The sequence below is a fragment of the Carlito syrichta genome, unplaced genomic scaffold, assembly GCF_000164805.1.
Source record: "Carlito syrichta isolate Samal-C Ts95f unplaced genomic scaffold, Tarsius_syrichta-2.0.1 Scaffold312037, whole genome shotgun sequence".
Lineage (NCBI taxonomy): Eukaryota > Metazoa > Chordata > Mammalia > Primates > Tarsiidae > Carlito > Carlito syrichta.
The window spans coordinates 75,349-93,703 of record NW_007256133.1 but is presented as its reverse complement, the minus strand read 5'-3'; the positions used below and the strand labels follow the sequence as shown (position 1 = coordinate 93,703).

Sequence of the window (18,355 nt, the reverse complement as noted above, 5' to 3'; positions counted from 1 at the left end):
TAGTCGGAATACAGGCGCGTGCTACCACGCCCGACTGATTTTTTGATTTATTGTAGAGATGAGGTCTCGCTGCCCAGGCGGGTCTCGAACCCGCGGGCTCAGGCAATCCACTCACCTCAGCCTCCCAAAGGCGTGGGATTACAGGCTGAGCCACCGAGCACGGCTTACTACTCTGTTCTTTTGCCCATACCATACTGTCCTGATTACTGTAGTGTTATAGTAAGTCTTGAAGTAGGGGAGAATTAGTCCAACAACCTTGTTCTCCTTCTCCTTCAACTGGTTACACTTAACCATATTGCAAAACACTATGGGAAAAGAGCAGTAAGAGGGATACAGACAGGGATGCTCTGCCTGAGACTCTTCTTCTGCACTCCTACTGGCTCTTCCCTGCCAGCTTACACTTACGCGTTTCTCAGGTTTCCATGTGTTGGCTGTTCTGGGCCTTTGGCCTCTCCACATAAACTTTAGCATCTCTTTGTCAATATTTACAAAAGAACTTCAGGGATTCTGATTGGAATTGCATTGACTCTATAGTTCACGTTGAGAAGAACTGACATTTTGACAAGACTGAGTGTTTTTTATCCATGAACATGGAATATCTCTGCACTTATTTAGTTCTTTGTTAGTTCATCATAATTGTGTGGTTTTCCTCACCTGTTTAGACTCGTACATATTTGGTTAGATTTTTATCTAGGTAGTTCATTTGGGGAGTGCTAGTGCAAATGGTATTGTGGAGTTTTTAAATTTCATTTCCACTTGTTCCTTGCTGGTATGTAAGAAAGTAATTAACTTTTGTATTTTAACTTTGTGTCTTACAAGTTTGCTATAGTCACTTATCAGTTCTGGGAGTTTTTTTAAAGTATGTACTTTTCTAATTTTAAAGATGTGGGGTACAATTAAGGAGTAGGTATACAAGTGGTCATCACACAGCAAAGTTTGGGCTTCCCTTTAGTTTCCACTTTGCCTGGTTTTAGATCAGGTATCCTTACTAATGTTATGTGTATCCCACCACTCCCCAGCAGTTTCCAGCTACTGCCAATTCCTTTTTTGTAGTATTATGGCAAATGTTCAGGGTCCAGTTATGAGTGAGAACATGTGATACTCGGTTCTTTGTTTCTGTGATAGATCACTGAGTATGATAGACTCTAAATCCATCCAAGTTGCTGCAAAGTCCATATGTTTGTCCTTCTTTATGGCTGTGTAATATTCCATTGTGTATACACACCACATTTTTCTTTTATTCAGTCGTGTTTCAATGGGCAACATGGTTAGTTCCATGTTTTTGCTATTGTGAATAGTGCTGCAATAAATATGCGAGTGCAGGTATCTTTCTAGGAGTTTTTTGTTGGCACTTTTGGATTTTCTACATAGGTGATCGTGTCATCTGTGAACAAAGACAGCTTATTTTTTCCTTTCCAATCTGTGTACCTTTTATTTTATTTTTCTTGTCTTATTGCCTTAGCTAAGAATTTTAGTATAATGTTGAAAGGGAGTATTGAGAGGAGACGTCCTTGCCTTGTCCCTGATCTTAGTAGGAAGTGTTATCATATTCAGCTCTGCTTCACAGAAAGGTTAAGTAAAATTGCCCAAGGTTATATAACTAGTATATGGCAGAGATGGTAACAAAGTTCTTGACCTTAACTACCTCTCATAGTCAGGAGTTCATATATCAAAAGCATTTAGGACGGCGTTTTGGTGTGTAGTATGCACTATATATGGGTTTATTATTAATACAATTGTTATTATCATTTTTTGAGTCTGGTTTCCTCATCTGTAAAGGAGAAGACTATTACTTTCTGGGGTTGTTAGGCAGCATATATTATCTCATTTAGCCTCCTAACACTTAGAAGAACTAATCAGTAGTAGTTTCTGTGTGTGAAAGGCATTGTGCTTGGCAGAGTACAAAGTACAAAGATGACGTATTCAACTTTCAAAGGGCTGACAGTTTGTAAAAAGAGCAGTAAGAGGGATGGAGACTGGGAATGCCCTGCCTGGGACACTTCTCACTCTTCCCCATTCCTCTCCAAGCTCTTCTGTACCAGCTTACACCAGGCACTCATTTTTCAGGTCTCAGGTTACACACCACCCTTTTAGGAAGTCACCCTAGCCCCCCACACCCCCCCCCACGCCCCCCAGACTAGGGGTGTTGCTTCTACAGACTTTCTCCTTTCACACAGGCTCTCCTCTTACAAGATCTGTGAGGACCAGGACTGAATCTATCTTGTTTATGCTGATCATTCCATGACCCAGTCTTGTATATAGAAGGAGGTGCTCAATCAATGTTTTTAAGTGAAAGAAACATAGGATTTTAAATTTATGTTAGTCTTACCCGGCTTCCTTGACTTTGAAGAGAAAATTGAGGGTGCATTGAGCAAATGAACCAAACGTAGGGGCCAAAGCTCACATCATGTGACTGAATCATGATCCAGAAAATTTCCAACAGACAAGAGCAGTGAACTTGGTTCAGCAGAATGAGATTTGACAGGAATAAATGCAAAGATTTGCATTTGGCTTGCAAAGTCCACTGGCTACCCTATGGGGATGGGGGCTGAGATATCACACATGGGAAAACTCAGGCTTTTAGTTGACTCCACATTCACTGAGAGAACAAATCCAATTTAGGGATGCATTAATAAATGCATAGTGTCCAGAATAAAGCTGGTGTCAGACTTGCTGTGTAGTTGACACTTCAAGAGGGACATTAAGAACAGGGATTTCAAACAAATTATTCAACACCTCTAAACTCCATTGTCTTCATCTGTAAAATGAGTACCTGCCTCACAGGGCTGTAAGCATTAAGTAATTTGATGATTTTAATATTTTTATTGGCAAGGAACAATCGAAGGGACTGAAATATTGAATCTAAAACAGTAAAGAACTGGGTGGGAAAATAACAGGCCTAAGCGTGGTAGTCTCCTTCAAGGTTTTCTTGTGTGAAAAGGAGATTAAGCTTCATCTGTATAATCCTAGATGGCAGAACAACTATCTAAGATATAAGAAGTCGACACAGGCAAATTTCAGCCTGACATAAGGAAACACTTTCTAACATCCAAAGCTATCCAAAAGTGGAATGAATTGTCTTGGGAGATGGTGAGTTCCCCATGCGTCTAGGTATTCAAGCACAGGATAGGGGCTCGCTTGGTGGGACTGGGTGAGACGATGCCTGAGGACCTTCCCACTGTTGCGATACCTTGAGTGCTTGGTGTATGTTGCTATCATCGATTGATATCTGGCTCAGGCTTGTTATATATATCATCCTTACAATGACCCAGTGACATCAATTCTATGATCCTTTGTACCCTTTGACAGCCAAGTTGGAGAAATTCAATACTGCATTCAAAGTTGCATACTTGACAAATGATCCAATCAAGCTTTGGGCCCAGGTCTGGTGGACTCCAAAGCCCCAGGTCTTTCCAAGGTGTGCTTGCCTGGGCTGTACCCCAAGTCCCTTGAACCTCTGTGTGCGATACAGAATGAGGGAGAGGAGGAAGCGTGTAGCGCAGGCCAGATTCAGCTGGCACGGGTATTTCGATGGCAGGCGCAGGGATTTGGGCTGCCAATCCTTCATAATTGGAAGAGTTCACATAAAAATCTGCTTTTCTGTTTCTCTATAAAAACTGGAAACTAACCACGCTGGCCCGTGTTTCCACGTGGCAACAACTGATGGCAGCAGCAGGGACAGCCCCTGTCAGTCGTGGGCCGCCTTCTCAACAGCCACCACTGATCCTGCCTTACCTCCAGGCCCTCCACTCACGTGGCCTTCTCGTCTGGCCGCCGGAGGGATGGCAGTGTTTACACCTGGCGTGGACCCTTCAAGGAATGTGTAAGAAATAACGAGTTTAGGAACAGGAAAGTGGATGCCCCATGCCCTAAACGAGGAAGCAGAGGACTGGAGAGTTCCACGGGCTTGGGTCATCAGTGCAGGCCCTCAACAGAAGCTGACGCCAGACTCCCACACACACAGCCATGAAGGGAACGCTCTCCTGATGGAACGCATCCAGGTGCGCTCTGGGAGAACCCAGGGTCCCAGTACGGCCAAGCATCCCCTGCCCTTGAGGGAATTCCCTTCCTGGTCTCTGTAAGACACAACCTGCCCTGGTTTGGCAGCTGGCTCAGAGGTGGTTACCACAGTCTCCTAAAACGTCCCTAGCCCCTTAGAGCAGAGAGAGCTAAGTCAAGAGGCCAGTGACCCAAGTCAAACAGTGAGACTGACGCATCAGTTTGGTTCCTATTGCTAAGTCCTGTCAAAAGGTTCCATGTTACCCCCGTCTTTGGGCCATCGCCTCTCACACTGGATGTGGCTATTTGAAGGTGTAATTGTCACTCTTGAGTCATTTGGGAGTGTCAGGGCCAGATTTTGGTGTGGTAGAGGGAGCCTGTCTAGGAACGAAACCTGTATTCAGTTTTGGCTCAGCTGTTACTATGATTCCCGTGCTTGTGGGAAGGTATCACCCCTCTGGGCCTCAGGTTCCTCATCTGTAACATGACAGTCAGCGTTAGATCATCTGAAAAGTCCCTTGACAGTTTTATAATTGTACGAGTCAGAGGCAGAGCTGTGAACAGAGAGACTTGGGACATAGTCAAAAATATTGGTAGTAGAAGAAAGAATTCTAGGAATCAGCGCTCTTTGCTTTTCGTTTCTTTTCTGCTGCATTTCTGTTTTACTTCCTCCCTCCCTCCACCCCTTCCTTCCTCCTTCTGTCCATCACTCCCATCCTCCCTCCCCTTTCTTCTCCCTTCCTCTCTCCCTCCTTGCTCACTCCTTTCTCTTTTTCTTCCTTTCTTTTCTTCTGAGACGCTGCACCCCATCGAGATGAAGATGTGTCTGAGGTCAGTCTTCTGGTGAGTAGAACACAGAAACCAGCCAAGCAGGTTTGTGTGAACACCCAGAGAGCACGGAGAGCCTGAGACCGCCTTGGTCCTGTGGTCTGTGAAGCTCTCCATCCAGCCAGCATTCCACTCTCAATGAGATCTTCAATTAGCTTATTGAGCGCTTAGCTGTACATTTTTTAAACTGTTGCCCCTACTGCCCTTCAAGGCAGAAATCCGTACTTACTTTTTCCCATCGTCAACAAGAGCATCCCTGAGTGTGAAGTGTGTATGTTGTCGGTGCAGCAAGGCTCTAAGGACCTGAGTCCGGGGACTGGGCTTCGTTCACAGTGCTGGACACATCAGACATCCCGATTCCATCTTTTTTCCTTTTTTTTTCTTTTTTGTTTTTTTTTTTTTGAAGTCGGAGTTTCACTCTGTCACCCAGGCTGGAGGGCAGTGGCATGCTCCCGGCCACCGCAGCCTCACCCTGCTGGGCTCTGAGGATCCTTCTACCTCAGCCTTCTAAGTAGCTAGAACTACAGGTGCGCGCTACCACGCCCAGCTAAGTTTTTGATTTATTGTAGAGATGAGGGCTCGCCAAGTTGGCCAGGCGAGTCTCGAACCCACGGGCTCAGGCAATCCACTCACCTCAGCCTCCCAAGGCGCGGGATTACAGGCTGAGCCACCGAGCCCAGCTCCTGTCTTTTTTTCTTGCCTCATCTGATATCTTGGCCATAAGCATCTGCTCACAAAGTGTCCAGAGGCTGGACGCTGGGTTGAGAGGATCAGTTATCCTGACTCCCTGCTATTAGACACCCATGTTCTAAAGAGCTTTCCAAGGAGCCAGAGGCAAGAGAGAGGCTGAACCTCAGGTCCTATTCTCTCCATAACAACTCTCCTTTTCTCTGCTCTTGCTATTCAGTCTACTATTTAAGTGAGGCAGCAGAGCTCCAGGACAAGACAACGCCAGTGTCTCAAGAAAGATAGGTCATAGGGAAAGAGCTTTCTTTTTTTTTTTGGTCTCACTCTGTCGCCCCAACTGGAGTGCAGTAGCACAATCACGGCTACTGCAGCCTCGACCCGCTGGGCTCAGGCGATTCTTCTAACTCAGCCTTTCAAGTAGCTGGGACTACAGGCATGAACCACCAAGCCTGGCGGATATTTTTATTTATTTTAGCAAAGGTCTTGAACCCCTGGGCTCAGGCAATCCTCTTGCCTCTGCTTCCCAAAGTGCTGGGATTCCAGATGTGAGCCACCGTGCACAGCCAAAGAGCTTTTTTAGAAAGAGGTGCTTTTATTTTGTGGCACATCAAGAATACGTTTGTAAATTGTTTCTTTTAGGATGGCATCTTGAGTCTGAAACTCAATGACCTTTCTGTATTAGAAATGGAAGCAATTTCTGCCCAAATAGAAATATGCGTGTAGAGTATAAGTATCTGTTGGGATGGCCCTGGCAACTGATATTCCCAGGCCAGTTTCAGAGAAATTTTTCATCATTTTTGAACGACTTTTATACAGATTCACTTTTGAATCTAGATACTGATCCACCAACAGTGGTGACAATTGTTTTACTTTTTTTTTTTTTTTTTGAGTTGGAGTCTCACTCTGTTACCCAGGCTGGAGGGCAGTGGCATGCTCCCAGCCACCGCAGCCTCAACCTGCTGGTCTTAAGCGATCCTTCCGTCTCGCCTTCCAAGTAGCTGGAACTACAGGCATGTGCCACCATGCCCAGCTCATTTTTTGATTTATTGTAGAGATGAGGTTTCGCCACGTAGCCCAGGCTGGCCTCTTGCTGCCCAGGTGGACTCAGGCAATCCTCCTACCTCGGCCTCCCAAAGTGCTGGGATTATATAGGTGTGAGCCACCGCGCCCGGCCAGATAGTTGTTATATTTTTAGCTGATAAATTCTAGCTGAGGTTGTAATGTTATTTATTTGGATCATCAGGATCATTCACTAGGAAGCAGTCTATTCTGTGTGGACTGTTACGGTCCCCGTTGGCCGGCGGCTGCCAAGAAGGGAACTCAAAGACAAACTTATAAGCATGATGACTTTGTCACAGGGAAAGTTTTCATTTTTTGTGAGTGGCCCAAACTGAATTTGGGAGGGGAGTGTTGTCCAAAGAAGCTGTTCCATTTTGATCTTTCCTGTCTGGATGCCTTTTATTTCTTTTTCTTGCCCAGTAGCTTCTGCTAGCACCTCTATACACTGCTGAGCAGATGTGGTGAGAATAGACAGTCCTTTTTTTCCCTGATCTTAGGTTAGGAGGAACACTTCCAGTATTTGACCATCAAGTATGGTGCTATCTGTGGGGCTTTTTTGTAGATACTACTTATCAGGTCAAGGAAGTCCACTCTATTCCTAGTTTGCTGAGCATTTTTATGCTGAGCATTTTTATCATGAAAGGCTTTGGAATTTTTGTCAAATACTTCTCATGCCGGGTAGGGTACTGTGCAAACTTGTGGGTTCTTTGACTCAACCCTGGCAACACTTTTGGCATTTTGAGATGATCGTGTGGTTTTTGGTTTTTATTCTATTGATATAGTATAATAATTACATTGGTTTAACTTTGACAGCTCAATCAGTTTTGCATTCCTGAAACAAATCCCGCTTGGTCATTGTGTATAATTCTTTTTGTTTTTTTTTTTTTTGAGTTGGAGTCTCACTCTGTCACCCAGACTGGAGTGCAGTGGCCGCTCCCGGCCACCTCAGCCTCTACCCACTAGGCTCCGGCGATCCATCTGCCTCAGCCTTCCGAGTAGCTGGAACTACAGGCACATGCTACCATGCCCGGCTAATTTTTTGATTTATTGTAGAGATGAGGTCTCGCCAAGTTGCCCAGGTGGGTCTCGAACCCGCGGGTTCAGGCAGTCCACTCACCTCAGCCTCCCAAAGGCACGGGATTACAGGCTGAGCCACCGAGCCCGGCTGTATAATTCTTTTTATATGCTTCCGGATTCAGTTTGCAAGTATTTTTGTTGCGTTCTTTTGTATCTATAATCATAACAGATATTGGTCTGTGATTTTCTTGTGATGTCTTTGGCTTTGGTATCAGAATAACACTAGCCTCATAGAATGAGCTAGAAAGTTTTCCTTTCTCTTCTACATGTTGAAAAAGTTTGTGAAGAATTGTCATTCATTCATTAAGTTTGGTAGAATTTACTTGGCATCTGGGCTTTGGCTCTTTCATGTGGGTGTTTTAGTGCTAATTCAATGTCTTGTAAGTTATACGTTTGTGTGGGTTGTCTAATTCTTGTTGAATTGGTTTCAGTAGTTTGTGTCTTTCTAGGAATTTTTCCATTTTATCTGTTATCTGGCTTATTGACATTTTTATTTTAGTAACGTCCACCGTTTCGTTTCTGATTCTAGTTATTTGAGTCTCCTCTCTTTGTTTCTTGGCTTGTCTGTCTTGAGGTTTGTTAGCTGCGTTCATCGTTTCAAAGAACCAGCCTTAGAAAACTAACCACATTTGTTTGGTTAATGTCTTCCTGTTGTCTTTCTATTCTCTTTCATCAATTTCTACTCTAATTGTTATTATCTCCTCCCTTCTGCTTGCTTGGTATGCTGTCTTTTACCCAGTGTCCTAAGGTGGAAGTTTAGGTTATTGATAGGAGATCTTTCTTTCTTTTCAATACAAGCATTGACAGTTACAAATATCCCTCTAAACACGGTTTTAGCTTCTTCACATGAGTTTCATTATGTTGTATCTTCATTTACTTTCATCCCAAAGTATTTCCAAATTTCCCTTTTGATTTCTTCTTTGACCCATTGGTTATTTAATTGGTGTTGTTTAATTTCCACATATTTGTGAATTTCCTACATTCCTTTCTGTTTTTGATTTCTAATTTCATTCCACTGTTTTCAGACAATATATTTTGTATTATTTCTATCCTTTTCAATTTATTGAAGTTTGTTTTATGGTCTAGCCTATGATCTATCCTGGAGAATGTTCCATGTGCACTTAAGAAAAATATATATCAGCCGGGCTCAGTGGCTCAACCTGTAATCCCGTGCCTTTGGGTGGCTGAGGTGAGTGGATTGCCTGAGCCCGTGGGTTCGAGACCCGCCTGGGCAGCGAGACCTCATCTCTACAATAAATCAAAAAATCAGCCGGGCGTGGTAGCGCATGCCTATAATTCCGGCTACTCGGAAGGCTGAGGCAGAAGGATCGCCGGAGCCCAGCAGGTCGAGGCTGCGGTGGCCGGGAGCGGCCACTGCACTCCAGTCTAGGCAACCGAGTGAGACTCCAGCTCAAAAAAAAAAAAAGAAAAGAAAAATATATATCCTGCTGTGATGGATGTGCTATAGATGTCTGTTGGATATCTTGGCTAAGAGTGTTGTTTTAGTACTCTGTGCCCTTTCTGACCTTCTTTCAAGTTGTTCTATCCACTATTGAAAGTGGAATATTGAAATCATCTATTATTGTTGAACTTTACATTTCTCCTTTCGGTTCGTACACTTTTGCTTCATGTGTTTTGGTGCTCTGTTGTTAGGTGCACATATGTTTTCAATTGTTATGTCATCCTGATGAATGGACCCTTTTAATATTACTGAATGTCCCTCTTTAGTGTTGCTAACATTTCTTGTTTTAAAGTCTATTTTGTCTGATGTTAGTATAGCCACTCCAATTTTTTTTGTGGTTGCTCCAAAGCTCTGTTTTAGATAGTCAAAGGCTTTGATGGGTCACGTAAGTCTGTGAAGAACTTGCTTCTTTTCTTCTTCTTCTTCTTCTTTTTTTTTGTTCATATTTCAAATAAAATATTTTACCAAACAACAAATTCTTCTTGAGTATTAGGCATGGTCCACAACATGAAGACCTGCATGATGTGAAAACTCTTATCCAGACAGACCCCTCTTCAGGAAATTGACTAATTAGGTTTTCATCTTAAATCCTCAATGAACAAAAACCTCACCCTCCTTTAAAATGACGAGACGTCCTCAGGACCAGGGTTTAGAGGTAAGGAAAATACAATTAAAAAAAAGAAATCAAGAAAAAACGTTTATAAAAATCTACATGTGCTAGAAAACAAGATGTTTACTCTTGAATCTCTCTTCAAGTCAGAAGCGCTTCTGAAATTTTGGGGGTCATTCACTTGCTCTGAACCCAACAGAACTCCCAGGTGATGCCAGTTGGAAATGGAGCAGAATGAGGATGGCATGTTGGGATACCTATGTCTGTGCACCTTACTGGGCCACAGTGATTAGTGATTACAGATTTCAAAAGGAAAAAAACAGTTCAAAAATATGCATAATTCCATTCTGAGCAAGGGTCACTGTTTGATCTTTTCCTGTGTCCAAGCCCACCCGTTGTCCTGAAGGATAAGTGACAGCCCAGATACTCCCATCGGACGAGAAAACCTCATATTCTGTGCCAGTTTCCTGTCACTGCTTTGAGCTCGAAGAGTTCAGAGAGGTGAGGGCAGCATGACCTCTACCTAGCTGTGCCCTGGCACGGGTCCCTGGTGACAGTGTGTCTGAGCTGCCAGGACACCGGCAATCTTTGGAACAGCTCTTCCTCACCCTTTTAACAACCAGCCAATTTGGTCTCAGGAAACCACTCTGCAGTGTTGGCTGAGTTTGGAAGTCATTTTTAATTCTGTGACAAAGACAAATGTATCCTATGGGAGTAGTAAGTGCTTTTTACTGGTGATATTAATGGAACCATGACCTCTTCTGTATCTATGGTCCTACCAAACAAAATATGTTTGTATTATATGTCAGGCAAGCTCATTCTTAGCCCTTCCTTAAAGCAAATTGCAGAGGAAATATACTATTAATAAGCCCAGGGAGTAGTGTGTGTGTGTGTGTGTGTGTGTGTGTGTGTCTACAATCATAAACTCATTTGTAGACACAGTGGATTTAGATTTATAATGCCACTACTGACTGTCACACAAATGATATGTTTTGAGTTGTGTTAGGATGGACACAAATCATTGGCGTTCTCATGTCTTTGAATCAGAATTTCAGGGGCTCAGTGCTGAAATTGGTATTGGCTTTTAAAGGCCAATAACTATAGTAAATTGTAAATGTTTGGGGTACCCAAAATAACAAAAGGAAAGAAGAAATTTAAAGTCATAGTGAATTAGCCTCTTCCATTTTCATTTGGGACTGGCATTCATTAGCCTAGAAATGACTGTACTGGTGTATACTATTTCCTGTAGGAACGTTTTATGCCAGTGTCCTTTGTTGAAAACAGTTGCTTAAGGAGACAGTAAATTAAGTATGAAGGATTTACAGTTTAGTTAAATGAATTAAACCATTTCCTGATGTTTGTGTTTACTTTGGGACTCACAAAAGAGACAAAAAAATAGATGCACAGGAGGAAGGAAAGAAGTGATCAAATCCCAATAGTCCCTGGCTGAATGTCTGGCTCAGCAATTTTATTTAAAGGAGGAATTGAGAACTGATAAGGAATCTTTGTCTCCATCTAATTAACTTTTCCTCTCTGTATACGTTGCTACATGCATCAAGATTTCCTAATAAACACATGAGTTTATTAACTGTGACAGTCGCGTCTCATTCTCTTATAGAGGACAGAACTCAAGGAAACAGATGCACAATTGAGAGTTTTCCTTCAGTAAAAATGGATGGTGCTTTCTATTTTGAGTTTTAACTTTAATAATTAAAAGCATTATTATAAAATAATGCACGATCATTCTAGAAAGACTGACAACACAGAAGATAAATAGGAACTTATAAAGTCATCACCCAAAGATAATCACTGTTAGCACTGTGGTGCATTCATTCCAACCTTTTTTCTATGCCATTATGTGAATACATATTTATACTTGTGATAGTTAAGGTGATGAGTATAATCTGTGATTTTCGTTTCTCACTGTCCCTCTTTCTCCATTTCAGATGTCTCATAATAATAGCAAAAAGAGAAACACATATACAGTAGTTACTGTCTGCCAGGCACCATTCTAAGTGTTTTATACATACCAATTCATGCAATCCTCATGTGAACCCTTTGACGTAGAGTTTACAGGTGAGGCACAAAGCCAAAGTGATTTGCCCAAGGTCTCACCGCTATAGAGGATCAGAGCCAGGATTCAGACCCAGGCTGTGAGCATGTCCTCTTAGCCATCAGGGTCTGGTATCTCTCTGCCCCAAGGCCTGCCCCAAAGCCTGCCCTGAGGGCAGCCCTCGCCACCTGTTCCGTGGTAGTCGCCTTCAGTTCAACTTTGCTGGAACCCCATATACTGCATGGTATGGCACGTACTTTCCCCATGAACGAGTGAAAATCACCCTCCATCTCTGAAAAACCAGTGTCCCCTGCAGTCTTCCCCATGGGGTCTCTGCCTCAAGAGAAGGGAGCCAGAGATGCAGCCCTCAGGGAAGGAGCCCCGGAGTAGAGGCCAAAGACACTGGCCTCCAGCTCTGACTCTGCTTGCCTAGACAACTCATCCACCTGTTTGAGCCTCTTTTCTCATCTATGACATGACAGGATTGGCTGGCCATTCACTCATTCATTCATTCAATGCACAGGAGACAAAGATGAAGACTGTCCTTTTTTCTCTCCTCTGGGAATTCATCAGTCCCCATAGAAATAAATTGCCAGGCCACTGTACCTTGTTGTAGCAGAATCGCTGGGGACGATGGGAGCGTCCCAAGGCTGGGCTGGATGGAGGAGAGGGTACAGGACTCAGGGGCCTGGCAAGGCTTCCTGGAGGACAAGGAGGATCTGAAGGGGTGCTGAGGCCGTGTGACACGGGCCATGGGATCAGGGTCTCCAGGGCCCTCTCTGGTGCTCCGTCTGTGCCTCCGTTCCACACGGCTGTGTGCCAAGCTACCCCGTCTTCAGCAGGCTACAGCGGTGTCACACTTGTTGTTTCTTTTTTGGCTAAAAACTCTAGAAATGTCTTGCCTCACAGTTCTGGAAACTACAGGGTGTTGGCAGAGCTGGGTTCCTTCCTTCCCTCCCTCTTCCCACACGCTGAGGCCCACAGTCCTCGGCATTCCCTGGTGTGCAGCTGCAACACACCAGTCTCTGCCCTTATACTCACATGGCCTAATTCTGTGTGTCCTGTACGTCTATCTTTGCACGGCTGTCTCAGGAGGATGCCCATCATATCAGTAGGGTCGTCCCCTCCTTAGCTTAGGTCACTACATTTGCGACAACCCTGTTTCCAAATGGGGTTATGTTCAGAGGTGCCAGGGTGGGGACTTCAACATATGTGTTTGGGGGAGACACAATTGCACCCCTAATAATCACTATCACCACTGCCTAGTGTGGGCCATCATTGCCTGTCTACTGTTCTTGAATCTTCAATTCATTTCCATTCAGCTTCCAAATGACCTTCCTAAACTCCAGATCCTAGGCCCCGCAAGTAGGTAGGGCCTGGTTGGCTCTTACAGGTCCTGATGAAAAGAATCCGCCCAGGACTTCTTTCCATCTGGGCAGTAAGGTTGGAGCCAAGGGCGAAGATCAGAATACGGTGACTCCTGAAGAGACGTCAGTGAACTCTCGAGGGCAAGGGCAGTGTAGGCCTAGATGTTTCTAAGGCTCTCATGCTCATGCTAGTACCCCAGAGGCATGCCAGGGAAGCTGAGTGGGTGAATTTTTAATCCTCCTGTCTTGAAACTGGCCAGATGTCACTTTCTAAGGAGGCATTTGGGATTATTCAAAGCCTTTTCCAGACCTCTCTGCAGGCACTTGCACATACTTTGCTATCAGTAAACAGGTAGTGCATACTAAAGGAATGGTCAATATGCATATGAAATAAGTACAGCCTCTCTCCATCCCCCAAGGAGCTCAAACCTTCTAATGACGATTCTTCTTCCAGAAAGCTGTGGGAAACCTTCCAGTCTTGCTTCTGTCATTCAAATGATAATCCTCTCCCCAACTTGCCACACTCCTGTCTCCTCTGGAACTCTGCACAGAGAGACTCTCAACACTGCATACGTCCTGAGAGCCTGAGCACTTTCAAAGGTTCTGGGGCACTTAGCATCACTGTGGGAGGAAGATGACACAGAATATTCTCTCCTGCTCCCTGCATGTGTGTGGCTGTTTGGGGTAGCAGGGACATGGACAGAGGGTTAAGGACTGAGTGAGAAACTGGGTTTTATTAGATAAGCTTTCTTTTTCTGGGCAGAAACACAGGGAGACAAAGAACGTGAATTAACAGAAGACACGAGTGTGACTATCTCAGCGCCTGTATGACCCCGGCAGCTATGGTGTCTAGATGCCTGTATTTCAGTCATTTACATATGCATATTTCCTTTTGTTCTCATTCAGATCCTGGTAGCCCTTTCGTAGAGATGTACAGTGAAATCCCAGAGATCATCTACATGACTGAAGGAAGGGAGCTGGTCATTCCCTGCCGGGTTACATCGCCTAACCTCACTGTCACTTTAAAAAAGGTAAAACTGAGCATTGCTCCTCCCAGAATATTTTGACTGCAAATAATCACGATGAAGTTTTTTACTCCTTTGCTCTCTCTGGAATAATTTCCACACAGACATTTGGGTTTCTCGGTGGACTTTCTGTAACGTCCTTTTACAAGGTATGAGTTCTAGAACAAATATCCATGCATGGATTTACAGAGAATAAGATGGGGATGTCTCAAGCATAAATGTATGTGAATAATGACAGAACTGAAATCGTGACAATTTTTAGGTATTGCCATGACTCCAGTTGTGCAAATGTGAGGAAAGTCAATGATCACGATGAAGTTTTTTACTCCTTTGCTCTCTCTGGAATAATTTCCACACAGACATTTGGGTTTCTTGGTGGACTTTCTGTACGTCCTTTTACAAAGTATGAGTTCTAGAAGTTATACACATACATGGATTTACAGAGAATAAGATGGGAACATCTCAAGCATAAATGGATGTGAATAATGACAGAACTGAAATCGTGACAATTTTTAGGTATTGCCATGAATCCAGTCGTGCAAATGTGAGGAAAGCCACTCCTAACACTTCTGCATGTTAATAACTTGGCAGGGATAGGGGTGGGAAGAGTGTCACGCAGCTGACTGCCGAGGACAGAAATGCCGCAGGGTGCCTGATTCTCCAGGCGTTGAGAACTTCCTACATAAGGAGCCACCACCTTTGGTTTGAATTGGCAAGTTCCTGGTGACAAAAAGTTTATCTCCTGCTGGACACCCAAACTTAACCTCTTAGGGAAGAACAAAAACAGAAACAAACACAAAGCAACAACAACAACAACAGAAAAAAAAAACCAAGAAAGTCATAAGTATTTGTTGTAAAATTGTACTTGTGGAAAAGGAAAAATATTTAGGATAGAATCTAATAAAGACAAAAACTAAAATGTGACATGCTGGCTAATTCATTGGCAATAAGAGTTGGCAGATACTAAGATTAAGAAAAGAAGTCCTGACCGAGCTCAGTGGCTTAGCCTGTTATCCCAGCACTTCGGGAGGCCGAGGCGAGTGGATTGCCTGAGCCCGCGGGTTCGAGACCAGCCTGGGAAACTTGGCAAGACCTCGTCTCTACAATAAATCAAAAATTAGCTGAGCATGGTAGTGCGCACCTGTAGCTCCAGCTACTTGGAAGACTGGGGCAGAAGGATCGCCGGAGTCCAGCAGGTCGAGGATGCGGTGGCCGGGAATGTGCCGCTGCACTCCAGTCTGGGTGACAAAGTTAGACTCCAACTCAAAAAAAAAATGAAAAGAGGTCTTGAATTCTGAGAGCCCAGACCTTGAAGACAGAGAGAAGGCTGCCCGAGGCCCCAATCAGCCCTTCCTGTCACACAGTGGGTACCTGGGACTTGCTGGTGCTGGTGCTGCTGGTGGTGCGGGAGGCACAGGTGGCAGTCAAGCTGGGAGAGTTGAAAGAGCCGTCTGCAACATCCCCTGCCATCCCGGAGTCCTGAAATGTGGCAGAGGCATCTCCCTGTCTTCTTCTCTCTCCAATGTTGTAGTTACTCTCCTAGATTATAAATGTAAGCCCCCAACATAGTCCAGCAGAGACAGGCTCTGGCCTCTGTTATATGTGCCTCAATGCCAGGAAATAGAAAACTGTTGTATGTCAGAGCTGCACACACCAGCGACATCGAACCCCTCAATCGGTCAAGAAAAAAACGAGGTTCCCAGGGTGTTAGGGATTTCCCAGGCCACACTGGACACCAGCCAGTGTCCTAATGCCTCACTCAGGCTCCTGCCACCCTTCTCAAATCATCCAGTTTGTGTAGGAGGAACACAAGTGAGTGTAAGGACTGAAGTTGGTGCCACACTGCCACTTACTTGCTGGTCAGACCACAAATTATCAACCTTTTCTCTACCTCAGTTTCCCCAGTTGAGGAATGACCATCTCACATGAAAGCTAAATGAGGCGATGTGGAATGCACTGGGAACAGCGTTCTAAGTACAAGATAAGCCCTATTTGAAGGCTGGCTATGAGTATTACTTATTTAACAGTTTAATACCCAATACAGCACTTGATTTAGTATTAAGGCATGTCAGTTGCATGATATTACTCCTCTTAGTCTGAGATAAGAATTGCTATATGAATAATACAGAAAACACCATGGGGTGAGGAAACCTCTCTCTCCTTCACTCAAGCCCTAATGTAGGTCGGTTTTTGGTCATAAGGAACATTCAGAAATTTCCATGTGTAAAAATCTGGGGCAGGGAGGAGTTTATTTACTCTATTTTTCTTTTCTTTTTTTTTTTTTTTTTTTTGAGTTGGAGTCTCACTCTGTGACCCAGACTGGAGTGCAGTAGCTGCTCCCAGCCACTGCAGCCTCGACCTGCTGGGCTCCGGCGATCCTTCCGCCTCAGCCTTTCAAGTAGCTGGAACTACAGGCGCGTGCTAGCACACTCTGCTAATTTTTGATGTATTGTAGAGATGAGGTCTCGCCAAGTTGCCCAGGCTGGTCTCGAACCCGCGGGCTCAGGCAATCTACTCGCCTTGGCCTCCCAAGGTGCGGGATTACAGGCTGAGCCACCGAACCAGACCTACTCTGTTTTTCTAATTAAGATCTGCAATGCACAGTTTTCTTTTGTTTTTGTTATTTTGAGTCAGTCTCATGTGTCGCCCAGGCTGAAGTACAGTGGTATGATTATGGTTACCACAGCCTCGACCTGCTGGGCTCAGACAATCCTTCTGCTTCAGCCTTCCAAGCAGCTGGAACTACATGCCTGGCTACTTTTTTTTTTTTGAATTGGCGTGTGACTCTGTCGCCCAGACTGGAGTGCAGTGGCCGCTCCCCGCCACTGCAGCCTCGACCCGCTGGGCTCCAGTGATCCTTCCGCCTCAGCCTTCCGAGTAGCTGGAATTACAGCCATGCGCTACCACGCCCAGCTGATTTTTTTATTTATTGTAGAGATGAGGTCTCGCCAAGTTGCCCAGGTGGGTCTCAAACCCGCGGGCTCAGGCAATCCACTCACCTCAGCCTCCCAAAGGCGCGGGATTACAGGCTGAGCCACCGAACCCGGTTTTTTTTTTTTTAATTGTAGAGACAAGATCTTGCCATGTAGACCAGACTAGTCTCAAACTCCGGGGCTCAGGCAATCTTCTCGTCTCCACCTCCCAAAGTGCTGGGATTACAGGTGTGAGCCACAGTTTAAAAAAGAGAGAAGTGTAAAATTTTAACAGGGATGCTGATTTGGCACATATACACTGAAAATATTCTAGTCTGTTACTTTTTTTTTTTTTTGGAGTTGGAGTTGGAGTCTCACTCTGTCGGCCAGGCTGGAGTGCAGTGGCTGCTCCCGGCCACCGCAGCCTCGACCTGCTGGGGTCCGGCGATCCTTCTGCCTCAGTCTTCCAAGTAGCTGGAACTACAGGCAGACACTACCACACCCGGCTAATTTTTTGATTTATTGTAGAGATGATGTCTCGCCAAGTTGCCCAGGCGGGTCTCGAACCCGCGGGCTCAGGCAATCCACTCACCTCGGCCTCCCAAAGCGCGGCTGCCTGTTACATATTGATACTGACCTGAAGTTAATATCTTCCTTTTCCCTTTCTCTTACTGGTCCTTTTCTTGGAATGTGCTGGCCTCTTCCTCTCCTTCTGATCTGTCTGCTTCGGGGAGCCATGGGCACTTTGAGACAGGGATCCCTGCCCAGTGCTGTCTTTTGTGGCTGAGAGTCGCCTGCCTGTCTGTCTGCATTCTTATGACACGTGCAGTGACCCACAGCTGATGAGCTACATGGTCTCTTACTGTTTCAGGTCTTGTCAGCTAAACATAAAATTACTTTGTCAATGTGCTGAGGAAGTCTGTCAGCAAACCTTTCTTTGGACTCAGCAAATACTTGTTTTCACTTTTTTTTTTTTTGAGTTGGAGTTTCACTTTGTTGCCTAGACTGGAGTGCAGTGGCACCCCAGCGTCGACCTGCTGGGCTCTGGCGAGCCTTCCGCCTGAGCCTTCCAAGTAGCTGGAACTACAGGCGCGTGCTAGCACACCCTGCTAATTTTTGGTTTATTGTAGAGATGAGGGCTCGCCAAGTTGCCCAGGCTGGTCTCGAACCCGCGGGCTCAGGCAATCTACTCGCCTTGGCCTCCCAAAGTGCTGGGATTATAGGCTGAGCCACCGAGCCCAGCTGTTTTCACTTATTTTTAAAGGACCATAGATTT

At 44.8% G+C, this 18,355-nt stretch overlaps 1 protein-coding gene across 1 annotated transcript in view; it reads left to right on the top strand.

The window, feature by feature from the left end:
* The window catches only part of LOC103271953 (vascular endothelial growth factor receptor 1-like), a gene marked incomplete at its 3' end in the record, with an annotated part of 101,119 nt that overhangs the window by 13,926 nt on the left and 68,838 nt on the right, over nt 1-18,355 (top strand). The window contains exon 3 of the mRNA XM_021718252.1: nt 14,049-14,173. Within this exon, the coding sequence (XP_021573927.1) occupies nt 14,049-14,173 (125 nt within the window). The remainder of the gene's footprint in view (nt 1-14,048; nt 14,174-18,355) is intronic.